The sequence below is a fragment of the Schistocerca gregaria genome, chromosome 5, assembly GCF_023897955.1.
Source record: "Schistocerca gregaria isolate iqSchGreg1 chromosome 5, iqSchGreg1.2, whole genome shotgun sequence".
Classification (NCBI taxonomy): domain Eukaryota; kingdom Metazoa; phylum Arthropoda; class Insecta; order Orthoptera; family Acrididae; genus Schistocerca; species Schistocerca gregaria.
In genome coordinates, this window is record NC_064924.1 from 573,071,817 (window position 1) to 573,091,856 (window position 20,040).

Below are 20,040 nucleotides of genomic sequence, written 5' to 3' on the forward strand. Positions count from 1 at the left end.
GCTGTTGTGGTGTGAGATTTTTGCGGACCATTTTTGCACAAATCTTTCTCATGCCAAGATCTTCAGTTATTATTAGACGAACCGCTTCGATCAGATCGTACGAGGTCAGCACCCTGGCCAAGTTGACATCCGTCCGTGAGGTTGATGGTCGTCCACTGCACTCTTCATCTTCAACATTCGTTCTGCCTTCACTAAGCATTTAATGCCAACGAAAATCTTGAGCTCTTGATATAACCTCCTCTCCAAAGCCGTCTGAAGCTCACCGTAAATTGTCGCCGCGTTTTCGCCCAGTTTAACCCAAAAGGAAATGGCATACCGTTGCGCAATATTATGCGGTTCCACTTCCATGATGAGAGACACAAACACGCGTTAACTTATCACAGCACAACTCACGACTGAGCAGTTGCATCGATGTGTCGCTTGGACTACAAGCAGCTTATAGACCAAGGTCAAAAATATTGTGCCTACGGAAGCCTGCAGGGTTGCCACATCTTGCAAAGAAAATCAGTCTCATTACTTTATTGTCGCACCTCATATAGCTGTGAGTGGCACATCATTCCTTGTAGACACAATGGACGGTCCCACCAACAAACCTGGCAGTTTCGTTCAGTGTGCTTTCACCAACACGTCCAAACACGATAGCTCCTTTCTGCCATTCTGGCACGTATCCTCTGTCAACCCATCTTACTGCGCTGAGTCCATACAACTGACTGTCATGTACAAGGTGCGCCCGGAAAGTAATGACATTTTTATAACCAATAGATGTATCGCAGATGTTGTTACAAACGTTTAATATTATTCGCAGTAGTTACCTTGGGCATCTACACTCTTTTTCAAGCAGCTTTGCCACCCACGCTAGACATCTTGGAAGGCTTCATTGGGGATCTCAGCAAGGACCCTTGTCACAGCTCTTTGAATGGCATCAGTCGACCCAAAACGTATTCCTTTCTGGGCGGTCTTGACCCTTGGAAGAGAAGGAAGTCGGCTGGAACCATGTCTGGACTGCAGCGAGGTTGCGGCAGCGTTGACAAGCTGTGCTTCGGCAGCCACTCACGGACGTGCAGAGCAATGTGGCTTGGAGCGTTGTCGTGGTGGAGCTGCCAGGTAGTGGGGGACTTGCTTCCTCACTGGGACGACCTTTCTTCGCAGTTTTCCCAGCACATGAACATAGCAGGCAGCGTTCACGATTAGGCCTCGAGGAACGAACTCCCTGTGGCCCACACCGTTGGCGTCGAAAAAGACAATCGTCGTCGTTTTCAACTTCGACTTGCTCATTCTTGCTTTTTTTCGGTTTTTGGGCTCCCGATGTGTGCCAGTCGCGGCTTCGACGCTTCGTTTCTGGGTCGTACTCCAGTGACGACACTGCCCAAAAAAGAAGGTTTAGTTCCCATTCATTCGAGAAGTTCAGTCGCGACAATCATCCGGTGATTCTTCTGATCGTCCGTCAAAAGTTTGGGAATCAGCTTGGCATACGCAATTTATCGGTCACCGGTTCATGTAGAATTGTTTTGGAAGCGTTGAGAGTTTTTGCAATCATTCGGACTCTCAACAGATGGTCAGTATTTAACAGATCACCCACACGGTCCGTTGTCGTCGCTTGTGCTGACTGACAGCCGTCCAGCGCGGGGTTCGTCGACCACCTCTTTCCGTCCTTTCTTCTACATCTACATCTATACTCGCAAGCCACCCAACGGTGTATGGCGGAGGAAACATTAAGTGCCTCTGTCATTACCTCCCTTTCCTGTTCCAGACGCCGCGCGGGATTACCCGAGTGGCCAGGGGCGCTGCAGTCATGGACTGTGTGGCTGGTCCCGGCATAGGTTCGCGTCCTCCCTCGGGCATGGGTGTATGTGTTTGTCCTTAGGATAATTTAGGTTAAGTAGTGTGTAAGCTTAGGTACTGATGACCTTAGCAGTTAAGTCCCACAAGATTTCACCCACATTTTTTTGTTCCAGTCGCGTATGGTTCGCGGGAAGAGCGACTGCCGGAAAGCCTCCGTGCCCGCTCGAATCTCTCTAATTTTTCATTCGTGATCTCTTCGGGAGGTATAAGTAGGGGGAAACAATATATTCGATACCTCATCCAGAAACGCACCCTCTCGAAACCTGTACAGGAAGCTACACCGCGATGCAGAGCGCCTCTCTTGCAGAGTCTGCCACTTGAGTTTGCTAAACATCTCCGTGACGCTATCACGCTTACCAAGTAACCCTGTGACGAAACGCGCCGCTCTTCTTTGGATCTTCTCTACCTCCTCTGTCAACCCGACCTGGTACGGATCCCACACTGATGAGCAATACTCAAGTATAGGTCGAACGAGTGTTTTGTAAGCCAACTCCCTTGTTGATGGACTACATTTTCTAAGGACTCTCCCAATTAGATTAGATTAGATTCGATTAATACTAGTTCCATGGATCATGAATACGATATTTCGTAATGATGTGGAACGAGTCAAATTTTCCAATACATGACACAATTAAGTTAATTTAACAACATAATTAAGTTAATATAACAACTTTATTTGTTGCTTTTTTTTTAATTTTCAACTTGGCTCCCGACTTACCAACAATTAACTTTATATGATCATTCCACTTCAAATTGTTCCGTGCGCATACTCCCAGATATTTTACAGAAGTAACTGCTAAAAGTGTTTGTTCTGCTATCATACAATAAAGGATTCTTCTTTCTATGTATTCGCAATACATTACATTTGTCTGTGTAAAGGGTCAGTTGCCACTCCCTGCACCAAGTGCCTATCCGCTGCAGATCTTCCTGCATTTCGCTGCAATTTTCTAATGCTGCAACTTCTACGTATACTACAGCATCATCCGAGAAAAGCCGCATGGAACTTCCGACACTATCTACTAGGTCATTTATATATATTGTGAAAAGCAATGGTCCCATAACACTCCCTTGTGGCACGCCAGAGGTTACTTTAATGTTTGTAGACGTCTCTCCATTGAGAACAACATGCTGTATTCTGTTTGCTAAAAACTCTTCAATCCAGTCACACAGCTGCTCTGATATTCCGTAGGCTCTTACTTTGTTTATCAGGCGACAGTGCGGAACTGTATCGAACGCCTTCCGGAAGTCAAGGAAAGTGTCATCTATCTGGGAGCCTGTATCTAATATTTTCTGGGTCTCAAGAACAAATAAAGCGAGTTGGGTCTCACACGATCGCTGTTTCCGGAACCCATGTTGATTCCTTCAGAGATTCTGCGTTTCCGGAAATGACATGATACGAGAGCAAAAAACAAGTTCTAAGATTCTACAACAGATCGATGTCAGAGATATAGGCCTATAGTTTTGCGCATCTGCTCGACGACCCTTCTTGGAAACTGGAACTACCTGTGCTCTTTTCCAATCATTTGGAACCTTCCGCTCCTCTAGAGACCTGCGTACATGGCTGTTAACCACCGCGAAGCTTGCGAATACCATAGACTGCTGTTCCAGTATGCTTACACAGTCAGTCGGTTCAGTTTCGAACAAAACATTACAGCATAACGTTGGTCGAGTGACAATTACATCGCGTTTCGAGATACAGGCAGTAGGGATGGTGGTTAACGCTGAAACAACCAGTTTCGGGTTACACCGGTTCTTTTCGTCTCCAGTTTAAACTGACTGTTAAAACCGCTCGAAATAAGCGGTTTCTGAAATGACCGATTTTCGGTTTTCTATTGCTATTACGTAGTTACAGTATTAAACGTGGACATCGAACCAAGATTGAAAAGTTCTGATAAAGGCTGAGAAGAAGGAGATCACGATCCTTGTGGGATTGAGGCTGCAGGAGAAATCTGTCTCTCGTTCCCAGCAGAGATTGTGAAGGTGAAGGACATGGGCGTGACAGCAGCAAGAACGAAGGGTCAGAAGTTGATGACTTCCCTGCATTGTCAGTTTTGTATGGTATTAATTCTTTGCCCTGAAGCAACGACAAAATTAAGGGTTCCGCAATTATCCAAAGTTCATAAAATTATCCGTATATCAGTGAAAGTTACTTTTCTCTTCACAGGAACGTTGTGGATGTTTTCTTCTTATATGATTTCGCAAGTCTGTCGTGCCTCCTACCGTTTTCAATTTTCTGAAGCGAATGGGGCATTCTGCTTCATTGCTTCTGTACTTTGTAGAATACTTCCGCAAACGAGTGACGGTACCATTCTGTAATATTACTGATGCCTGAAGACGACAGCGAGAAACTACGGTGTAGATCAGATGGGGGCAAGTCTTGCACACTGCACGAGAAATGTACTGTCTAACAGGCCCGCCACACGACATCAGGGACAGTACTCTAGCTGCAATGCTGTATCGATTCTTAACGTGTTTGTTGCCAGTTCCTAACTGTAGGAGTTGTTATTAAAGTGGGGCTGATCGTGTTTCCCAGTTTCTATAACAATCTAAGCAATGGAAATTTTACGAATAAGCATTGTTGTTGTTGTTGTTGTTGTTGTTGTTGTTTTGTGGTCTTCAGTCCTGAGACTGGTTTGATGCAGCTCTCCATGCTGCTCTGTCCTGTGCAAGCTTCTTCATCTCCCAGTACCTACGGCAACCTACATCTTTCTGAATCTGCTTAGTGTATTCATCTATTGGTCTCCGTCTAGGATTTTTGCCCTCCACGCTGGTCTCCAATACTAAATTGGTGATCGCTTGATGCCTCTGAACATGTCCCACGAACTGATCCCTTCTTCTAGTCAAGTTGTGCCACAAACTCCTCTTCTCCCCAATTCTATTCAGTACCTCCTCATTAGTTATGTGATCTACCCATCTTATCTTCAGCATTTTTCCGTAGCACCACATTTCAAAAGGTTCTATTCTCTTCTTGTCCAAACTCTTTATCGTCCATGTTTCGCTTCCATACGTGGCTACACTTCCAGAAACGACTTCCTGACACTTAAATCTATACTCGATGTTAACAAATTTCTCTTCTTCAGAAAGGCTTTCCTTGCCATTGCCAGTCTGCGTTTTATATCCTCTCTGCTTCGACCATCATCAGTTATTTTGCTCCCCAAATAGTAAAACTCCTTTACTACTTTAAGTGTCTCATTTCCTAATCTAATACCCTCAGCATCACCCGATTTAATTCGAATACATTCCATTATCCTCGTTTTGCTTTTGTTGATGTTCATCTTATATCCTTCTTTCAAGACAGTGTCCACTCCGTTCAACTGCTCTTCCAAGTCCTTTGCCGTCTTTGACAGAATTACAATGTCATCGGCGAACATCAAAGTTTTTATTTCTTCTCCATGGATTTCATGTCCCTCGACTCTTATAACTGCCATCTGGTTTCTGTACAAATTGTAAATAGCCTTTCGCTCCCTGTATTTTACCCCTGCCACCTTCAGAATATGCATTACTCGTTGTAAAGAAAAGATTTATTTAAAAATTAAAAATTTTAACAATGCTGCTGTGGCAAATTATTTGCCGGTTTTTTATTAGTTATTAGTAAAAAATGAAAAAAAAGCTGTTGTAAAGGAAACCAAACAAATACATCGGGTATTCAGAACTGAAATACCGGTATCGATTTTACCTGGTCGGTTTTTCCTGTCCCTAACGGGCAGTAAATGGGAGACAGGGATCCTGACGGCTTTACCGCTCGAAGCACGCTGGCGAAGGCATCTGTACCAACTTGTCGGAACGGTCTGCGCCCACTTTTAAGTACCAGCACAAAACAAGTATTGCTTCCCGCACACACCACTTCACAGCCATGACTGATGTCAATACTAGAAGGTGACATGACCGTCTGTTGCCAGCTGTACAGCATTTACAAGCTCTTCAAAGAGTTCAGGGGCCGCCTAATATGTTGCCTGGCGAGCTTACTTGTCTAGAATAAGTTTGCCTCAAGAGGGAGCTGGGAGCTGTTAGGACTGTAAGGAAAGCCGGCTGTTCGCAGGCTGGAGGCGGGACACGGACCGGCCGCCGCTGCCTGCCGCCTCCGAGGGGCGGGCCTTACCCCCCACCTCCGTGAGGGCGCTGCCCGCACCTCCAGGCTGGACTCCAGGCTCTGCCTTCGCCGCCGAGACTCCGCCCCACTCTCCAGACACTGCCTCCGCTTCTGAGACGGCGCCTCTCCTCTCATCGGGACGTGTTCCTCTCATCCCACGAATTAACCTCTAGCGGTCCACGCATCATTAACATCAACTGCCACACTGTTGTCTACACTCAGCAGGACGCCGACGTGAGCTGTTTTTGCTTCCGGTAGTGTAATACGTGCAGTAGTACTGTAAACTGTTTTAACGCTATGAATGTGTGTTATGGAAAAGTAGACACGAATGTGACTTTATAATGCAAGTGTCTCTAACACTCAAAGGCGGGAACAGTGAACAATCGCAATTAAATGCGAAAATGGAAATCGCAAAACTGTCATGTGGAAACCTAGAATTCCTATCTTATTGAAGTAAGTTTTTTTTTTTTCTTGTGACAAGGCATTAATAATGTCCTGTATTTAGTAGTATCTATTATTCAAGAATTTGTTGGAGTTCAGTGAACAATTTTTATGTTGGTAACAGAAGAACCAAAAATATATCTTTATTTATTTACTGCATAATACACTCACGGATAATCAGTACTCTATACAGCAGAGTAATGTCTTAAGAACAATTTTTCCTTGGGCGGAATGTCAAATTTTGTTATTTGTGTGACTCTCATACATTCCCGTTGGTTACTTTTGGTCACGTTTGACGATGAGTCCATATAACATGCAAGATAGTTATGTTTCACTAATTCAAAAAGTAAGTCACAATGATCGACGAAAGTACATTTTGTAGCGGCGGGAGAAGCGTTGCGGCTACTAACTTCAAGAATAAATGTCCTAGCAAGGAAAACTGAAAACGCGTAGCAGTCTTTCAAGTAGTTGCAAGGGCAGCAGTCTGGATGTTTGACTGGTCAGTCGTCATTGGCCAACATACACTGGCTGCGATGGCGCTGCGGACAACTGACAAAGGGAAAACTACAGGCATTATTTTTCTTGAGGAAATTCAACTCTGCTGTGTGGTTTATTGATAAGAGAATCCTCTCGGGTAAAGTATTCCCGCATTCGAATTTCCGCCCGAGGACTACTAAGGGACACCATTTAGATGGCTTGTGTGTCAGCAATGATGAAATGATGATGATGATGTTGATGATGATGATGATGATAGCATCTGTTCTCCGAGCGGAAGAGCAAAGAATCTACTCGACGTGGCCGAGAGTCGAACCTGGGCCGCATTGGTTGGTATCCAACCACGCTATCCCAACAGTTACCGGGGCAGATAGATGTTGAAATGTTAGATCCCTTAATTGGGTGATGATGATGATGATGATGATGATAGCATCTATTCTCTGAGTGGAAGAGCAAAGAATCTACTCGACGTGGCCGAGAGTCGAACCTGGGCCGCATTGGTTGGTATCCAACCACGCTATCCCAACAGTTACCGGGGCATATAGATGTTGAAATGTTAGATCCCTTAATTGGGTGATGATGATGATGATAGCATCTATTCTCCGAGCGGAAGAGCAAAGAATCTACTCGACGTGGCCGAGAGTCGAACCTGGGCCGCATTGGTTGGTATCCAACCACGCTATCCCAACAGTTACCGGGACAGATAGATGTTGAAATGTTAGATCCCTTAATTGGGTGATGATGATGATGATGATGATGATAGCATCTATTCTCCGAGCGGAAGAGCAAAGAATCTACTCGACGTGGCCGAGAGTCGAACCTGGGCCGCATTGGTTGGTATCCAACCACGCTATCCCAACAGTTACCGGGGCAGATAGATGTTGAAATGTTAGATCCCTTAATTTGGTGATGATGATGATGATAGCATCTATTCTCCGAGCGGAAGAGCAAAGAATCTACTCGACGTGGCCGAGAGTCGAACCTGGGCCGCATTGGTTGGTATCCAACCACGCTATCCCAACAGTTACCGGGGCAGATAGATGTTGAAATGTTAGATCCCTTAATTCGGTGATGATGATGATGATAGCATCTATTTTCCGAGCGGAAGAGCAAAGAATCTACTCGACGTGGCCGAGAGTCGAACCTGGGCCGCATTGGTTGGTATTCAACCACGCTATCCCAACAGTTACCGGGGCAGATAGAGGTTGAAATGTTAGATCCCTTAATTGGGTTGGTAAGATGGAGAATTTAAAAAAGGAAAAAGATACGCCGAAGTTAGATATAGTGGGATTTAGTGAAGTGCTGTGGCAGGAGAAATACAACGCCTGATTAGGTGAGTAGAGGGTTATAAATTCAAAATCAAATAGGAGTAACGCAGGAGCAGGTTCAATAACAAATAAGAAAATAAGATTGAGGGTAAACTACTCTGAGCAGTATAGCGCATGCGGTATAGTTGCCAAGATCTGCATCTACATCCACTCCGCAAGCCTCCTGACGGTGTGTGGCGGAGGGTACCCTGAGTACCTCTATCGGTTCTCCCTTCTATTCCAGTCTCGTACTGTTCGTGGAAAGAAGGATTGTCGGTATGCTTCTGTGTGGGCTCTAGACACGATGCTGCGTGTTAATTGCCAACTGCCTCCGCAGGTGACCGAGAGATCAAAGCAATATATGATTAGATAAAATAAATTATTCTGACAGTTAAGTGAAAGGAAAAGTCAATGGAGATGGGAACTGGAATTCGATGGTAAGAAAAGGAAGGAAAGGAAAAATTGTAGGGGAACATAGAATGGGCTGAATGTATTGAAAGAAGAAACCGCCTTGCCTAAAACGAAGTTCAGTAATTGATAACCCTGTATTTAAGGATCATGAAACAAGGTTGTATATATGCAAGAGACCTGGTGATACCAGAAGCCTTCAGATAGATTATATAGTGATAAGAAAACATTTCGAAACTAGATTTTAAACTGCAAAATATTTCCAAGGGCAGATGTGGACTCTGACCATAATTTATTGTCGTGCATTGCAGATTAACATAGGAGATAGGACATGTACAGGGTGACTATAATTAAAGTTAAACTTTCAAACCACTGCAGAAATAACATCAGAATGACGTCAAACTGCAACGGAATGTTATCCGAAAAGGGGGAAAACGTATGGCAGAATAAAAATAAGTAGTTACAAAATGGAGCAATAGATGGCGCTGTAAGCAGCATAATTTAATATGCCAAAGGTGTACGTTGACAATAAACAAACTGTACTACCCAGTGTGCATGGGTGTACAGGTGTGATACCGTTAATTACGTAAGCCCATCCACACGGCAAGGTCATACCACATCGGAGGGGGAAAATCGTATTTTACTTGTACTGAGGCCAAAAACCGCATAAAAAGCATGAACCACATCTGTTTTTAATCGTCCTGAGGTCAAAACCCGCATAAAAACCATTAAATCGAATTATTAATTTCCATGTGACTGGCGCAAAGCATGTTCAATATGCTGTCTACCGTTTTCTGCAACAAGTTGAAATCGAGAAACAGCATGTTCCACAACTGATCGAATTGTTTCCGCCGCCACGTTCAGATTGTGTTGCGCAATGCGTGCCTTCAATGCAGCTACGTTAGCAGTCGGAACACTGAACGCAACAACTTCCAGATAGCCCCAAAACCAGAAGTCACACGGATTAAGATGAGGTGATCGGGACGGCCAGGCTGTAGGAAAATGACGGCTGATAATTCTGTCATTTCCGAAATAGCGCTTCAGCAGCTGATTAACTGGATTTGCAATGTGCGGAGGTGCGCCATTTTGCATAAAAATGATCCCATCCACACTTCCACGCTGTTGGAGAGCTGCGCAAAATACACTCAAAGCGCTTACCAGTGACGGTACAGCACCTGTCTCATCGAAAAAATATGGCTCTATGATAAATGATGCCGTAGATCCGCTCGACAGAGTGTCCTTTTTAGGATGAAGTGATACTGGTTGATTATAAAGCAAAAGCCTCTCTTGCTGGCAGCTCAACAGGAAGCAACTTGTGCACATGGATAATTTTGAATAGATAGGATTTTATGCACCTTGCTCACGGCTATGTCCAATGTTCGGGCAATTGTCCGTGCATTGAACCTTCGCAAACCATCACTCGTCTCCTGCATTGCTGTGGCCTCTTGTTCCATTGCAGTCGAATCAATTCGTTCTTTTCGAATTTCCGAATCTTTTTCTCCAGATCCACTGCAGTCATTGGACCAACGCCTTTTTTCAAACCCTCCAGTATCCGGCACTTCTGCAGAGTGACGTCTTCCCTGTCATCAATCTTGTAATACAGCTTTACAAACAGATCCCGCATTGAGACAGTCCTGGCGAACGTCACAGAGGCGAAAGGAGGAAAAGTTGTGTACCCGGCGTGTTTAGAAAGACTATTTTTTTTATTCTGCCATACGTTTTTCCCCTCTTACTTTGTTTATCAGGCGACAGTGCGGAACTGTATCGAACGCCTTCCGGAAGTCAAGGAAAGTGTCATCTATCTGGGAGCCTGTATCTAATATTTTCTGGGTCTCAAGAACAAATAAAGCGAGTTGGGTCTCACACGATCGCTGTTTCCGGAACCCATGTTGATTCCTTCAGAGATTCTGCGTTTCCGGAAATGACATGATACGAGAGCAAAAAACAAGTTCTAAGATTCTACAACAGATCGATGTCAGAGATATAGGCCTATAGTTTTGCGCATCTGCTCGACGACCCTTCTTGGAAACTGGAACTACCTGTGCTCTTTTCCAATCATTTGGAACCTTCCGCTCCTCTAGAGACCTGCGTACATGGCTGTTAACCACCGCGAAGCTTGCGAATACCATAGACTGCTGTTCCAGTATGCTTACACAGTCAGTCGGTTCAGTTTCGAACAAAACATTACAGCATAACGTTGGTCGAGTGACAATTACATCGCGTTTCGAGATACAGGCAGTAGGGATGGTGGTTAACGCTGAAACAACCAGTTTCGGGTTACACCGGTTCTTTTCGTCTCCAGTTTAAACTGACTGTTAAAACCGCTCGAAATAAGCGGTTTCTGAAATGACCGATTTTCGGTTTTCTATTGCTATTACGTAGTTACAGTATTAAACGTGGACATCGAACCAAGATTGAAAAGTTCTGATAAAGGCTGAGAAGAAGGAGATCACGATCCTTGTGGGATTGAGGCTGCAGGAGAAATCTGTCTCTCGTTCCCAGCAGAGATTGTGAAGGTGAAGGACATGGGCGTGACAGCAGCAAGAACGAAGGGTCAGAAGTTGATGACTTCCCTGCATTGTCAGTTTTGTATGGTATTAATTCTTTGCCCTGAAGCAACGACAAAATTAAGGGTTCCGCAATTATCCAAAGTTCATAAAATTATCCGTATATCAGTGAAAGTTACTTTTCTCTTCACAGGAACGTTGTGGATGTTTTCTTCTTATATGATTTCGCAAGTCTGTCGTGCCTCCTACCGTTTTCAATTTTCTGAAGCGAATGGGGCATTCTGCTTCATTGCTTCTGTACTTTGTAGAATACTTCCGCAAACGAGTGACGGTACCATTCTGTAATATTACTGATGCCTGAAGACGACAGCGAGAAACTACGGTGTAGATCAGATGGGGGCAAGTCTTGCACACTGCACGAGAAATGTACTGTCTAACAGGCCCGCCACACGACATCAGGGACAGTACTCTAGCTGCAATGCTGTATCGATTCTTAACGTGTTTGTTGCCAGTTCCTAACTGTAGGAGTTGTTATTAAAGTGGGGCTGATCGTGTTTCCCAGTTTCTATAACAATCTAAGCAATGGAAATTTTACGAATAAGCATTGTTGTTGTTGTTGTTGTTGTTGTGGTCTTCAGTCCTGAGACTGGTTTGATGCAGCATGCATTGAGACTGCCCTGGCGAACGTCACAGAGGCGAAAGCAGGAAAAGTCGTGTACCCGGCGTGTTTAGAAAGACTATTTTTTTTATTCTGCCATACGTTTTCCCCCTTCTGCGATAATATTCCGTTGCAATTTGACGTCATTCTGTCCAGTGCTGTTATTTCTACAGCGTTTTGAAAGTTTAACTTTAATTATAATCGCCCTGTATATATTGAAAGAACCAGTAGGTGTTGAGAGTTTCGAAGGTAGGCAATGATTAACGAAGACGGGGAAAGGAAATACAGCACCTTGCTCACGGCTATGTCCAATGTTCGGGCAATTGTCCGTGCATTGAACCTTCGCAAACCATCACTCGTCTCCTGCATTGCTGTGGCCTCTTGTTCCATTGCAGTCGAATCAATTCGTTCTTTTCGAATTTCCGAATCTTTGTCTCCAGATCCACTGCAGTCATTGGACCAACGCCTTTTTTCAAACCCTCCAGTATCCGGCACTTCTGCAGAGCGACGTCTTCACTGTCATCAATCTTGTAATACAGCTTTACAAGCAGATCCCGCATTGAGACAGTCCTGGCGAACGTCACAGAGGCGAAAGCAGGAAAAGTCGTGTACCCGGCGTGTTTAGAAAGACTATTTTTTTTATTCTGCCATACGTTTTCCCCCTTCTGCGATAATATTCCGTTGCAATTTGACGTCATTCTGTCCAGTGCTGTTATTTCTACAGCGTTTTGAAAGTTTAACTTTAATTATAATCGCCCTGTATATATTGAAAGAACCAGTAGGTGTTGAGAGTTTCGGAGGTAGGCAATGATTAACGAAGACGGGGAAAGGAAATACAGCACCTTGCTCACGGCTATGTCCAATGTTCGGGCAATTGTCCGTGCATTGAACCTTCGCAAACCATCACTCGTCTCCTGCATTGCTGTGGCCTCTTGTTCCATTGCAGTCGAATCAATTCGTTCTTTTCGAATTTCCGAATCTTTTTCTCCAGATCCACTGCAGTCATTGGACCAACGCCTTTTTTCAAACCCTCCAGTATCCGGCACTTCTGCAGAGTGACGTCTTCCCTGTCATCAATCTTGTAATACAGCTTTACAAACAGATCCCGCATTGAGACAGTCCTGGCGAACGTCACAGAGGCGAAAGGAGGAAAAGTCGTGTACCCGGCGTGTTTAGAAAGACTATTTTTTTTATTCTGCCATACGTTTTCCCCCTTCTGCGATAATATTCCGTTGCAATTTGACGTCATTCTGTCCAGTGCTGTTATTTCTACAGCGTTTTGAAAGTTTAACTTTAATTATAATCGCCCTGTATATATTGAAAGAACCAGTAGGTGTTGAGAGTTTCGGAGGTAGGCAATGATTAACGAAGACGGGGAAAGGAAATACAGTAAAAAAAAAAACTGGTCAGGTGCGGACAGGGGTCGAGCTCTTAGGATTCCGTAAAAACTTAATTATGTGTATAGATAGTTAATCTCTAGGTGAGTTTGCAGGTATCAAAATATGTAACACAAATGGCAGTATCTTTTGATTGCGCTGACTTTCATTGCTTATCAGTGAATTTATTACGTAAAGAAGAATAAATTTTTAAACGCTGAATTGGAAAATGATATTAATGTATGTTTTTAGCTCCCGTTTTCGTGCTTTATAAAGTTTTCTACAACTTTATTCCTGTTTTTTAGCTCTCGTTTACTTGTTGTGTCAGGAATGCCACAGAAATCACAAGGTGAGTATACTAAGTATTGTTGCTCCTTTAGTGAGTGGGTCAGTCGTGCTAAGGATGTAGATTACAGACCAAAGGACTAGCCACGATGGAAAGCTTTATTGCCTGGCAAGAAAAATGTTTCACAGGAGCCACTTGTAAATCTCAAGAAAAAATATTTCTTGAGAGCCTCTTGTAAATCCCAGTAAAGTCCAGTTAGCACCATAACATGTGAAGCTAGGTTTGATGAAGTCATTTGCACAAAAGAACTGTATAAGAAGGGACCGATGACCGTAGCAGTCTGGTCCCTTTAACCTCCACAAACCAACCAACTGTATAAGACAAACGAACGGGCATTTGAATACTTGCCTCTAAAATTCTCATGAGTGAGAAGGGGGTAGGCATTGGTCTACAAATACGTAAGGTTTTGTATTCTGTCCTGATGAGCTAAATGTGTCGCAATACTTTCAGAAAGTTTCGAATTGCTCTTGAACAAAAAAGAAAGCTAAAAATTTCATTGAACTTGTGAATGACCTTACATCTACATCTACATAGCTACATGTATACTCCGCTAGCGGCCTAAGCAGTGTGTGGCGGAGGGCACAATTCGCGCCAAAGTCGTGTCCTCCCCCTCCCTCTCTGTTCCACTCGCGGATCGCACAGGGAAAAACGACTGTCTGAACGCGTCGGTACGAGCTCTAATTTCCCTTATATTTTAATGGTGATCATTGAGCGATTTGAATGCTGGTGGTAATAATGTATGCTCTACATCCTCGGCGAAGATCGGATTTCGGAATTTAGTGAGCAGCCCCTTCCGTTTAGCGCACCGTCTATCTGCAAGTGTGTCCCACTTCAGACTTTCTATGAGATTTGTAACGCTCTCGCGATGGCTAAATGTGCCAGTCACGAATCTTACCGCTCTTCTTTGAACCTTTTCAATCTCTTGAATGAGACCCAACTGGTAAGGGTCCCATACAGACGAACAGTACTCCAAGACTGGACGAACTAACGTATTGTAAGCAATTTCTTTGTTGAAGGACTGCATCGCTTCAGGATTCTACCAATAAACCGCAATCTAGAGTTCGCCTTGTCCGTTACTTGTGTAATCTGATAATTCCATTTGAGATCATTTCGAATAGCACACCCAGATACTTGACGGATGTTACAGCTTCCAAAGACTGGGCATTTATTTTGTACTCGTACATTAATGAGGATTTTCACCTTGTTATACGCAGTAGGTTACAATTACTAATATTGACAGATAACTGCCAGTCATTACACCACGCGTTTATTTTCTGCAAATCCTCATTGATTTGTTCACAACTTTCGTGTGACACTATTTTCCTGTAGACTACAGCAACTACAGCATCATCGGCAAACAGTCTAATGCCGCTGTCAATACCATCAACCAGATCGTTTATGTAAATCGTAAAAAGCAGCGGACCTATTACGCTGCCCTGGGGCACACATGAAGTTACGCTTGTTTCTGTTGAAGTCACCTCATTCAGGACGACATACTGCTCTCTGGCTGTCAGAAAACTTTCTATCCAACCGCATATGTCGTCGGATAGACCGCAAGCGCACCCTTTTTGGAGCGAGCGACAGCGCGGAACTGAGTCGAACGCCTTTCGAAAGTCGAGAAATATAGCATCAACCTGGGAGCCTGTATCTAGAGCCTGTTGTGTATCATGCTCAAAGAGGACCAACTGTGTCTCCTAAAACCGTGCTAGTTTCTGGAGATGAGCTTCTCAGTGTCTAGAAAGTCATTATGTCTGAACACAAAATATGTTTCATGATTCTACAACAAATCGATGTTTGTCAAATTGGCCGGTAATTATGTGCACCCGATTTTCTACCCTTTTTATAGATTGCTATAACCTGGGCCTTCTTACAGTCCCGTAGAATTTTCCGCTGCTCCAGTGATCTCTGACAGACGATGGATAAGAATGGTACTATATTTGTAGCATAGTCAATATATAATCTTATGGGGATACCGTCTGGGCCAGATGCCTTCCTGGCGTCTAAGGATCTTAACTGTTTCACAATCCTAGATACACTAAACACTATATCAGCCATTCTTGCGTTTGTTCGTTAACTGAAAGGGGGAATGGTGCTGCAGTACTCTACCGTAAACGAGTTTTTCAAAGATAGGTTTAGAATTTCGGCCTTCTGTTTATCATCATCTGTTACATGACCCGTGCTGTCAGCAAGAGAAGGTACTGAATTATTTGTAGCGTTCATATGTGCTTATGAGGAACGTATTCGCAAGGTATCACTCAAAATGCACTTCATTCATCCACATATCGACGTTTTCCGTGAGGATTTGGAAAATTTAGTGAAGAACATTGTGAGTGGTTTCACCAACAAATTACTGTAACGGAACATCAATACCAAGGAAGATTCAGTGCTTCAGTCTTGGCAGATTTGTGCTGGACTTCGGAGAAAGACTTGCATCTTCACGAAAAGCGGCAGGCGAAGAGGAAATGCGTGTTGTAAACAAGGTTAGTGTTAATAGGGTATCTTTAATTGAACTAAATTACCTGTACCTTTCACGTACTTAGTCTAAAGTATTTTGATTTACTGTTCCACGTTATTTGTGAATAGGCTAAACTTTATGATTTTGCATTGCTCTATGTTTCAGTAACATAGCCTACCAAATTTCTAAAAAACTAGAGCCTATCTGACAAAAAACTAGAGCCGTTCTATAAGAAATGACTCCATATTTGTGATCAGTGCATCGAATTAAGTCCAAAGGCACTGCCGAATGTTCTGTAAGTAAATGTATGTTGGAAAGTGCTACACTTGTTAGACCATGGCCTACTGTAATTCGTGAAGAACATAAAAGTTTTAGTCATTTTCAAAATTGAGCTAATCTAGATTTTAATTAATATTTTCAGCTTCAGCACATTAAATCCATATAAATCAACTATTCTGGACTTAGTAAAAAACGCAAAGTTAAAATTTGCTGTCTAATATTAGAAGCTTAAATTTTTGACAGTGCCAAGGGACCGTAGATCATAGTATCTGACATTAATTTCAGCTTGATACCTTTATGCGGTCCTGAGAAAAGGGGTCTTAACAGACGGACAACGAAGTTATCCTATAAGTGGAATGAGGTAGGAAACCTTAAAAATCGGCATCGTTGAGAAATGAAATAATCAAAGCAGCAGACCATCAATTACACGAAAAGTCAAGACCCAACAGAAATTCTTGGATAATAAGGGACGTATTGAATAAACAGACAAAAGGAGAAAACAGAAATATGAAGTCAATGAGGTAAGAGAAAGCGAATACAGAGTCTAAAAGTAAGTTTAGACATAAAGAGCACAATATCTAAGCAGGACAGGCTAGACGACAAATTCAAGGCTGTAGAAGTACGAATAAAAGAAAAGCAGATGCCGCCTAAAGGAATATTTAGAGAGACCTTCGTAGAAAAGGGGAAGCAGCTGTATGAAAATCAAGAGTTCTTAGATAGCAACCCAACACTAAGCAAAGAATGGACAGTTGAAAGATGGAATAAATATATAGAAGGAATGTACAAGGGAAATGAAGAGAACGTTAAAGAAACGAGAGAGGAAGTAAACGAAGATCAAGTGGTAGAGCTGATACTGCGAGAAGCCTTTGACAGAGCGAGGGTTATAACAAAGCACTAGGAATAGACGACATTCGTACTGAATTATTGTGACTGCTGGGAGAAGGTACCATAACAGAATTATTCAGCCTGCCCGAAATATATCTGAAACAGGCGAAATACTGAAAAACATCAAGACCGATATAATAACCCCAACTCCAAAAAAGACAGACGCTGGCGGGTGCGAATATTACCAAAATATCAGTTTAATAAGCAGTGGTTGCTAAATATTCACCACTTATTTACGGAAGAATGGAAAGCTTGTACAAGCCGACCTCAGGAAAGATGGTGATAGGAACACGCGATGCAATACTGTCTTAGAAGATATCGAATAAGACATATTTGGGAAAGGTTAAAGAAAGGCAAACCTACGTTTAGAGCATCTGTACATTTTGAGAAAGCTTTTGGAGTACAGTCTTTGAGGTACTGAAATTATCAGAGATCAAAAACACGGAGCGAAAAGTTATTCACTACTTGTACATAAACAAGATTGCTGTCGTAAGAGCCGAAAGACATGAAAGAAAAGCAGTGACTGTTGCAGCCTATTCACAACGTTATTCAGTCCCTGCATTGACCAAGCAGTAGAGGATACCAAGTAGAAGGCGAAGTAAAATTCAGGGAGAAGAAATAAAAACATTGAAGACTTTAATTTTAGGTAACATGCTGGGAGATAAAACAGCGATCTGTTGCAAGTTATCACTCAATGAAACGGCCAAGATTGCACACAATCGTTTATTTCAAAATGATGACCGGTTTCGGCCGCTATGATGGCTATTTTCATATCAGGGCAGAACGGCTCACAAGGGATTGTTGTTGAACACTATGGAGGAAATGAAAATATTCATGTACTGTAAGAACAATCCTTCAGCTCTTCTGCACGAACAGTTAGCTTTCTGTGAAGAAACTCTTTTCGATCTATTTCCAGGTCTTGTTTAATAAGAAGGATAGCTACTTTTTCTTTTAATTAGTTTTTTACATGACCTCTTACTTTATTGTGTTTCATGAATTTTCCCATTTTTTACTGACGGCTATGATGCGGTAGCGAATTGCCCTAACAACCCTTTGTCTTAATTTCCTCGTTACTGTAAAGTAATGTTCTTATCTCGCCTATAGTTTAATTTTTCTTTTGAATGGTGATAACAAGCCGTATTTTCACCAAGTTTAATGATCATAACTCCTAATTCTCATTTACTCTTATGAAAACTTCAACTGTTTGTATTTCTGTTTTTCTGTTTTTAAGCGTTTTCAGTATTTTGTATCTGCCGTTATCATCTGTTAATTATCTTTATGATATTATGAACTAATATGATCTAAAACTAAAGTAAACTAAACTTCGCCCGAACAGGCTATGAAGGCCCAACGGTACCGACCGGCCGCCGTATTATCTTCAACCCACAGGCATCACTGGATGCGGATATGGAGGGGCATGTGCTCAGTACACTGCTCTCCCAGCCGTATGTCAGTTTACGAGACCCGAGCCGCTACTTCTGAATCAAGTAGCTCCTCAGTTTTCCTCACAGGGGCTGAGTGCTTGCAAATAGCGTTCGGCAGTCTGGATGGTCACCTATCCAAGTGCTAGCCCAGCCCGACGGCGTTTAACTTCGGTGATATGACGGAAACCGATGTTACCATTGCGGCAGGGCCGTTGGCCACGAATATGATCTAGAAGTCTAAAAGAAAAGTTTTATAATAGGCCCTCATACTTCCTTTAGCCACATTTTATCAGAGGTTTTATTGATGTTAATATGTTATGGTATTACAGTTTTAGAATTGCTTTTACCATTTTTCATTTTCGCATTATAATATAATTACTGTACTGATCGACCTTCTGGCTTCGTTTTGGACATCCAGCAAACGTCTTGGCCTGGCGACAGCATGTCAGTGCATTGGCACGAGTACAGCCATCTTGAGGACGATTCTCTGTGGAAACTAGAGATGGCCACCGTGCTCCTGAATTGATTCAGAGAGCCAGATCTTTCTAAAGAGTTGGTAATGGATGATTCGGAATGAATGGTAGCTCATCTGATTTCAAAATGCGTTTCTGGTGGCTGTAATGAGCAGGAAGAAAATTCTGCGCTAGGCTGCTGCAATGGCGCCCGCCACATCCTTAAGAAAACGTTTCCCATGCTACAAAAAATGTGTTATAGACCATGTGCACATGTGGATTTGCAAACCTTGTTAGTACATGAAGCTTTTCTCGAGCATGAAAATAAAAAAAATAAAGAAACCTATTTATTGGCTGTCAGTCAATATCCATTGAGCCATTTCAGTAGTAATGCTAATTATGACGATATGAAAGCAGGCACGACGCAACACCCAGTCTGTGAGTGGAAAAAATTTCGACTTTGATGGGATTCGAAAGTGGGAATCTCCATTTCGCATTCGGCCGCGCTGACCACGCAGCTACCGAGTCAAACAGAAAACGAGTTCTTCAGAACGATACATTAATGGTGAAAACACTTTCAGCATGTTTCTGTTCTTGATTTCAAAAGAGTATCTCAGATTTCAGAAGCTCAATAAACGTTTACATGCTTCTGAGCGAGTTGTTACTTCTTATCCTTTGACTATAATGACTCATAATGTGTTGTAAGCGATCATAAAAGGTGCGGCCTTCAGGCACCGCATGGTCGAAGCGTATCGCAAAGCGATCTACACATCACTCCCTCCCAACAGCTCAGCGCTTTCCACCAGTCTCACCGATCGGACCGTAGGCTGTCTCACTAACTCACCAACACTCTTAGGGATCAGCTTGCAAGGCAGCTCACTGCTCCCCACCATTCTTAAGGATTGGATTGCAAACTAGCTCAATGCTCCCCACCAAAGCAACTAGCTCTCGCAGACAAAATTACACAGAGCAGACCACATAGCGATTTGAGGCGTCAATTTGTTCTCTGATCTCTTGGCACAGTGAAATACCTTGGAACTCGCTTTCATGACTGAGCACGTCTCCATCCGAGTTC

The 20,040-nt window shown here is 43.1% G+C and overlaps 1 protein-coding gene across 2 annotated transcripts in view; it reads left to right on the plus strand.

The window, feature by feature from the left end:
- Nucleotides 1-20,040, plus strand: part of LOC126273003 (uncharacterized) — a 196,934-nt gene that overhangs the window by 90,427 nt on the left and 86,467 nt on the right. Inside the window, exon 4 of one of the 2 annotated variants that reach the window (XM_049976366.1) lies at nt 5,882-6,561. The exons of the other annotated variant lie outside the window; for it this stretch is intronic. Coding sequence (XP_049832323.1) covers nt 5,882-6,105 — 224 coding nt within the window. The 3' untranslated portion in view covers nt 6,106-6,561. Of the gene's footprint in view, nt 1-5,881; nt 6,562-20,040 lie in introns of those variants that run through there. 2 annotated transcript variants of the gene reach the window in all.